At 42.0% G+C, this 8,384-nt stretch overlaps 1 protein-coding gene across 1 annotated transcript in view; it reads right to left on the reverse strand.

Annotated features, from left to right (window-relative positions):
• TLCD2 (TLC domain containing 2) overlaps positions 1-8,384 on the reverse strand; it is a 74,045-nt gene that overhangs the window by 59,421 nt on the left and 6,240 nt on the right. Inside the window, exons 2-3 of the mRNA XM_075335332.1 lie at positions 4,404-4,486; positions 1,320-1,402 (exon numbers count right to left, since the gene is read on the reverse strand). Of these exons, the coding sequence (XP_075191447.1) occupies positions 1,320-1,402; positions 4,404-4,486 (166 nt within the window). The remainder of the gene's footprint in view (positions 1-1,319; positions 1,403-4,403; positions 4,487-8,384) is intronic.

Genomic DNA, 8,384 nt, shown 5'->3' on the forward strand with positions numbered 1-8,384 from the left:
AATGGCATAGAGGTGCGTATGCTTCACCTGCACTCCATTCTTTGTCTACAGGACTGTACTCTGTTCTGCAGTAGTTTAATTGACAATGAATGAAGCAAAGTTGAAAGAGGTATTCCCATCTTCAAAATTCTATCCCAATATGTATTAGGAATATTATTAATAAATAATAATAATAATAACAAATGCCTCAAATTAGAAATTTAGTATAATTTACCTCATTATGTATGTCTCTTACCTCCTCATGTGCAGGGCATTGCAGCTTAACTATCCATGGTTACGACCACTCATTCAGTGACAGTTGCTCGTGGTCGTAACCATGGATATCTAAGCTACAATGCCCTGCACATGAGGTAAGCAACATATCTAATCAGGAAAACTATACTAAATTTCCAATTTGAGGCATTTGCTAATATTAATATTACCACTACTGCGTTTCCCTGAAAACAAGCCCTGAAAAAAAGTTATAGAATACAGCAGGACACATAATTAAAGAGAAGAATGCCCCAAGAGAGATGGGCGGTGCCCCCCCCTCCCACAAAAAAAAACAAAAAACAAAAAACAAAAACGCACTTACCAGACCCTGAACAGCTACAGCTGGCACGTGCCAATGGCTCTCCCACAGAGATATGCGTCAGGTCCACACACACAGTGATACCGTACGGCTTCTGGCAAGAGGGTATTGTGATGCACTGAGAACCTGCTGTGTAAAGCAAGTGTCCAGGGTCTGGTAACTGCGGTTCTCCTGGGGGTGTCTGCCTTCTTTTGGGAATAAACTTGCCTTCGACTTTTGTTTCCCCACAAATAAGCCTTAGCACATTTTTCGGGGCAAATAATTATAACAAGACAGGGTCTTATTTTCAGGGAAACACGGTACTACACCTGCTACATATTGGGATGGGCACCTTCACTACATTCAGGATGGTGTTAAAGAGCCACATTACTGGGGTTCCAGAGCCCCCAAACACCCCCCCCAATGTCAAAATAGCTGGGACCTGTATATGGCCACAACCATGCAAAGCCTTTTCATATTTCATTGCATTTTGGGTTGTTTTTTTTTGTTTTGTCTCTATTTGTGAGTTTGCCTTGGTCTGCAGCCCTGCTTAATGTAACAAACTTTTTTTTTTTTTTTTATTGAAAAATTAAGAGATTAAACATAAAAATTGCTGGGAGTCCCAGAAATCAGAAAGTTATCCCTTATCCTGGAGATAACTTATTATTTTTAGAATAACCCTTTAAAGGTCGGAATATGAGGTGCATTCCTTCCCATGAACTAGAATGCAGAAATAGCACGTGATAAAAAAAACTGCACCATTACATACCACAGTGTGATGGAAGAGCAGTTCCCAGGACTGGTGCAGTTTCTGGTTCTGCAGCATATCAACGAAATCATGAATGAAATAACCTGAAATAAAAACAAGGGTCAAAAGGTTTTCAAGTATTTAAAGCATCAGACACCAGGACGTGCTTCAAAGTCATTTCTTTTGCTTTTCAACATATTTATTGGTTCATAAAATGAGAGAAGAAGAAAGAAGAAAGAAGAAAGAAGAAAGAAGAAAGAAGACAAAGTTACCTACAGCTTTTCTGTAGAAAGCCTTCACCCTAGAATGGCACTCTTTAAACACTGAATTTATCATTCTTACGTGCCATGTTATCCTTGTGACCCCCGTATCTTTTAGGACACATCCCCTCACAGGTCAGGCTTGCTGCCGATTTTCATCTACTCAATAGAGCGACAGCAAAGCTGGGGAGACGTCAATAATATTTATTCACATGCTGTGAAAAATTATGTGAACAAAGTTTGACCTGCAGTGAATGGCAATTGCTGTTGTGGATTTCAGCAATTTCACCACTGTGAATTCCAAAGAAAAATTGTATGTTACATAATCTAAGAAAAATCTGTAGGTGGAAAAATAAAAAAAGCCCATATTTCTCCAACCCTATGAGTCCTTACAGTCAGAAATAAGATACTTGTGTAACAGAAGAACAGTAGAATCTTATTAAACTCATTGATCCTCCTTGATGCCATTTTCCACAAGTGTCCTTGATGTATTTTTAGGTTTTTCTTATTCGTCACAAAGTCTGGCATCATAACCCTACTTTCAAGAACCATGAGATAAATTTTAGGACATGTAGCACGGTTCATTTTTAAATATCTATGAATTTAAAAAAAATGTTTTTTTTTTTTTTAAATTAACAAAATCTCCTTTGTTTTGATGGTTCTGTTCCAAGTTCAGGGTCAGGAGGAGACATCACAAGAAATTACAAGGGGGGGATGGGATGACAGAAGAATGTGGGAATGAGCAGCACATCTAGTCTTGTGACATATACTGTATTTATTGTATCTATATACACATACAGTGCCCTGCGAAAGTATTTGGCCCCTTTGAAATTTTTAACCTTTTCCCACATTTCAGGCTTCAAACAAAGATAAAAAAATGTAAATTTTATGGTGAAGAATCAACAACAAGTGGGACACAATTGTGAAGTTGATCGAAATCTATTGCTTACTTTAAACTTTTATAAAAAATAATAAACTGAAAAGTGGGGCGTGCAATATTATTTAGCCTCTTTAAGTTAATGCTTTGTAGCACCACCTTTTGCTGCGATTACAGCTGCAAGTCGCTTGGGGTATGTGTCTATCAGTTTTGCACATCGAGAGACAGAAATTGTTGCCCATTCTTCCTTTGCAAACAGCTCGAGCTGAGTGAGGTTGGATGGAGAGCGTTTGTGAACAACAGTTTTCAGCTCTTTCCACAGATTCTCAATTGGATTGAGGTCTGGACTTTGACTTGGCTATTCTAACACCTGGATACATTTATTTGTGAACCATTCCATTGTAGATATTGCTTTATGTTTGGGATCATTGTCTTGTTGAAAGTCCCAGTCTCAGGTCTTTTGCAGACTCCAACAGGTTTTCTTCAAGAATGGTCCTGTATTTGGCTCCATCAAACTTACCATCAATTTTAACCATCTTCCCTGTCCCTGCTGAAGAAAAGCAGGCCCAAACCATGATGCTGCCACCACCATGTTTGACAGTGGGGATGGTGTGTTCAGGGTAATAAGCGGTGTTTCTTTTACACCAAACATATCGTTTGACATAGTGTCCAAATAGTTCGATTTTGGTTTCATCTGACCATAGCATCTTCTTCCACATGTTTGGTGTGTCTCCCAGGTGGCTTGTGGCAAACTTTAAACAACACTTTTTATGGATATCTTTGAGAAATGGCTTTCTCCTTGCCACTCTTCCATAAAGGCCAGATTTGTGCAGTGTACGACTGATTGTTGTCCTATGGACAGACTCTCCCACCTCAGCTGCAGATCTCTGTAGTTCATCCAGAGTGATCAAGGGCCTCTCGGCTGCATCTCTGATCAGTCTTCTCCTTGTTTGACATGAAATTTTTGAGGGACGGCCGGGTCTTGGTAGATTTGCAGTGGTACGATACTCCTTCCATTTCAATATGATCACTTGCACAGTGCTTCTTGGCATTTTTAAAGTTTTGGAAATCTTTTTGTAAGTTCTCCACAACAGTATCACGGACCTGCCTGTTGTGTTCCTTGGTCTTCATGATGCTTTCTGCGCTTTAAACAGAACACTGAGACTATCACAGAGCAGGTACATTTATACGGAGACTTGATTACACACAGGGGGATTAGATTTATCATCATCATTTAGGACAACATTGGATCATTTAGAGCTCCTCAATGAACTTCTGGAATGAGTTTGCTGCACTGAAAGTATAGGGGCCGAAAAATATGGCACGCCCCAATTTTCAGTTTATTCTTTTTTTAAAAAAAGTTTAAAATAAGCAATAAATTTCATTCAACTTCACAATTGTGTCCCACTTGCTGTTGATTCTTCACTATAACATTAAAATTTTTATCTTTATGTTCTAAGCCTGAAATATATATGTATATACACACACACACACACACACACACACACACACACACACACTGTATATATCTTAGTTTGTAAGTAGAGTGTTATAAAGAGGTTTTGTCCTTCTGTATAGTAATTGTGTGACATGTAGGCCTCATTCAGAAGTCCATTTTTCACGTACATGTGCTGTGTTATGTTTTAACAGATATCAATATTTGATGACCCATGATCAAAATCAACCATACAAGTTTATGCGTCCATGACGATCTCACGGATGGCATCCACGTGCAATCTTTGTGCTGTTCCTAACGAGTAGTAGAAGCTTTGCAGTTTTTTTTCTCCAATTTGATTTAGAAAATCACTGATGGTAAAAACTGACACTGAGCAAACACTGATAAAGATTTGATTCACAAGACTGTGCAGCAACGGTTCTTTATAACATAAGAGAAAAGAAATGGACAACTGAGTGAAGCTTTCATGTATGATGGTGATCAAAATAAAAAAAACAACAAAAGCAGCTAACCGATTGAGACAGCGATGAGACAATGTGAGAAGCGGGAATGTGTGGAGATCAGGTCTTCTGCCATCTCAGGATGCAGGTAAAACCTAAACAAAAAAGGAGAGAGATTGTAAGATATACGGAAATCAAAAATACTAACGGAGGTCTGAAGTGATTCTTCTAATCAGTAAGGGACAATTGTCTGTTGGTGTCAAAAGCCTTCATAAGTGTTAGGGTGAGAACGCACTTTGCGTTTTTACCTGCGTTTCCGCAGCGTTTTGAGCAGCTGCGTTTATGTGCCAAAATGCATGCGTTTTGGTTTTCCATGATAGTCAATGGAAAATGATGATTTCTTGACCGCACTTTGCGTTTTGAAACGCTGCGTTTAATTTGCATATTTTGTGGCAAAAACCATGCGTTCAGAGAAGCAGCATGTCAATTGTTTTTGCCATTTTGGGTGCATTTTGATAACATTGAAGTCAATGAGAAATGGCAAAAACCAAGATTCCTTCAAATTTCTGCGTTTTACCTGCTTTTTCAGTGCAGAAAACATGCGTTTTGGACTACCAAAACGCATGCTTTTTGGACATCAAAATAATGGTTTGATATGTCCCTTTACACACACAAAATCCGACAATTAAATTTATGAAAAATATGCATTTATTGCTATATTTCCGATAAAATGTTTATTACGGCTATAATTTTATGAATTATATCCATTTTTATTATTTTTTCCAATAATATAGATTTTTTCCATTTTTTTAACTTTTTTTCATTCTTTTTGACTGTTTAAACTTTATTAGGCAGTGTTTTGATGTTCAAAGACGCATGTAAAAAGCACTGAAAACGCATCTAAAACGCGGTAAATACGCATGCGTTTTCAGCACTAAAGTTCAGAAAAAGGCAACTTTGGTCAAATCAATTAAGCCCAAAACGTGCGTTTTGAACTGCAAGTAGGTGAACGCAAAGTGCCTTCTCAGCCTTAATCAGGCTAGACATGACCATTTTTAAAGCGCAACCGTTGCCTTAATTTTTATTTCATAAATCAGTAGGAGCCAAGAAAATTAGAAACTTTGTGTTGTATCCGAACAGAAAAATCTGCTTCTTTCTCATTCTCGACTGATCTTTCAATCTCATTTCAAGGGTAAAAATCTGTATTCCGTGAAGATTTTGACATTGCTGAGATAGAGGAGTTAGTACTTTTAAACTTCTATGGAGAAGGGAGAAGGAAAGAGGGAGTATACAGAGGCAGGCAGACATTCTGCTGCAAGTTCTCCTGAAATGACATTTACACTATAAATCTACAATAAAAACAAAACAAAAAACTAAAGTAACTTCTTCCTAGTGAACTTGCAGCAAGATGTCTGCTTCTATCTCCTCCCTCTATGTCTAGCTTTTCCCCACTGCATAGAAGCTTATTAGCACCAACTGGCATCTCAGTAATGCGAGTCCTGTTGACATTCTGAGGAATTTAATGCAGTGTGCTAACGAAGGAATCAGGATGTTGTAGAAGATGCTAAGATATAACATTGTGAACATTTGTACACATAGGTTTGCAGGTTGATCAAAACCAAATCTGCAAAATACAAAAATGGAGACCCAAAATACTCAAGCATGGCTCAGTAGGGAGACCAAGGACATCCCTGATCAAGAGGTTCCAGAAGAGCAGAAGCTTTCAGGGAGGGAGGCACACTGAGAAGGGAGTTCCAGAAAATAACAAAAGGGGCGCCCTACCAAGGAGATACAGGGGCCACATAAACAGGCAGCAAGTAAGATACCGGGGAGACAGTGATTGGAGACAGACCTGAGTGTTCTGCTTTCTGGAACGGATGATATTGAGAGCGCAGAAAGCTTCTGCTGTAATATAATCATTGTCTTAGGGGTGCTTCACACATAGCGAGATCGCTAACGAAATCGCTGCCACGTCACGGTTTTGGTGACGCAACAGTGACCTCATTAGCGATCTCGCGCTGTGCGATACTGAGCAGCGATCTGGCCCCTGCTGCGAGATCGCTTCTCGTTACACAGAGCCCTGGTTCGTTTTTTTATTGTTGCTCTCCCGCTGTGACGCACAGATCGCTATGTGTGACAGCGAGAGAGCGACGAAATGAAGCGAGCAGAGAGCAGGAGCCAGCGTCTGGCAGGTGCGGTAAGCTGCAACTAGGGTAAACATCGGGTAACCAAGGTGGTTACCCGTTATTTACCTTCATTACCAGCCTCCGCCGCTCTCACGCTGCCAGTGCCGGCTCCTGCTCTCTGCACATGTAGCTGCAGTACACATCGGGTTAATTAACCCGATGTGTACTGTAGCTAGGAGAGCAAGGAGCCAGCGCTAAGCAGTGTGCGCGGCTCCCTGCTCTCTGCACATGTAGCGACGTTATGATCGCTGCTGCGTCGCTGTGTTGGACAGCTAAGCAGCGATCATAACAGCGACTTACAAGGTCGCTGTTACGTCACAGAAAATGGTGACGTAACAGCGACGTCATTATCGCTGTCGCTATGTGTGAACCCAGCCTTATCAGTTTTATGCCGTCCATTTGATTGTGGGTATAATGCATCTTCTCCTCATACATTTATTGGAGCTTTCTTTGCTGTCTGTTCCCTAGAATCTACTTAAGGATGTTGTTGTTGTGTACTTTTAAAGGGAACCTGTCAGGTCCCATATGCGTTCTGACCTACAAGCAGGGTGATGTGTGGCCTTATAACCCCTTCCTACCCATCCCTGTGTTGTAATATTGTATAATATGAATTTATAAAAAAAATGTTTTATAAAACTTACGTGTTCCCTATGTATATGAGCAGAGGGTCTAGTCCCCTGGACTTCGCTTCGCCCTGTGGGCTTTTGCATGGTTTTCGTGGTATCACGCCCCTGTGGGCGTGATACCATAGATTTACATGAGCGAAGTCATCATAAGCTCCTGGAGATCCCGGGCGTGTGCGCTTACCATTCCCGCAGCCTTGTTATCCGAGTTTGTCGGTTTCACAAGTGCACTGCGCATGATCAGAAGACTCCTGCGGTTCCGACCATGTGCTGAGCGTGTCTAAAGGCGGCAAGTAAAACACCCGGATAAGAAGGCTGCGGGAATGAGAAGCGCGCACGCCCGGGATCTCCAGAAGCTGACACTGACGTCACTAATGTAAATCCATGGTATCACGTCCAGAGGGGCGTGATACCACGGAAAACATGCAAACGCCCACGGGGCGAAGCGACGTCCAGGGGATTAGCCCCTCTGCTCATTTACATAGGGAATTTTTATAAATTCATATTACAACACAGCATGGGCGTACCCAGCAAGGGGCAGCTGCCCCCCCCCAGAAGCAGGGCATGGTGTAGTGGGCCGCTGTATCTGCAGCCACCGGCGCGCTGCTCAGCACTGTGTACATGCCGGGCACACTAGCTGCAGCAGGAGGCAGCACGCTGTGCTGTGCCGGCCCTGCTGTGTGCCCGGCATGTACACAGTGCAGAGGGGCGCCTCGGTGACTGCAGCTTCCTCCTTCTTCCTATTCAAATATATTTGCGTCTTTCAGACGTAAATACATTTGAACAGTGCGCCGGGACTGGGCCCCGCCCCTGACGTACAGCAACGTGATGAGATCAGCACATTGCTGACGTCATCACAGTGCTGTGGGCGCCGGGACACAGGAGACATCAGGATCAGGAAGCGGTAAGCGCTCCATGGAGGAGCCGAAGAGACGGTTTAATAAATGGGGATGAGTGGGGAGGGGCTAAGGACACATAACGGGGAACATTTGTGAAGGAGTCACAGCTTTGTGACAGGCAGAGGAGGAGCACTGTATTCCAAGGGAGGGAGGGAGGCAGGAGTGTGTATGGGGTTGTGTAATTTGTGTCTGCAGGGGGTGATGGGGGGGGGTGCAATGTATTATGTCTGGGGAGAGGGTAATGGAGGGTGCATTGTATTGTGTGGGTGTAATGGGGGTGCATTATAGTGTGTGTGTGTGTAATGGGGGTGCATTATAGTGTGTGTGTGTAATGAAGGTGCATTA

The sequence above is a fragment of the Anomaloglossus baeobatrachus genome, chromosome 2, assembly GCF_048569485.1.
Source record: "Anomaloglossus baeobatrachus isolate aAnoBae1 chromosome 2, aAnoBae1.hap1, whole genome shotgun sequence".
Taxonomy (NCBI): domain Eukaryota; kingdom Metazoa; phylum Chordata; class Amphibia; order Anura; family Aromobatidae; genus Anomaloglossus; species Anomaloglossus baeobatrachus.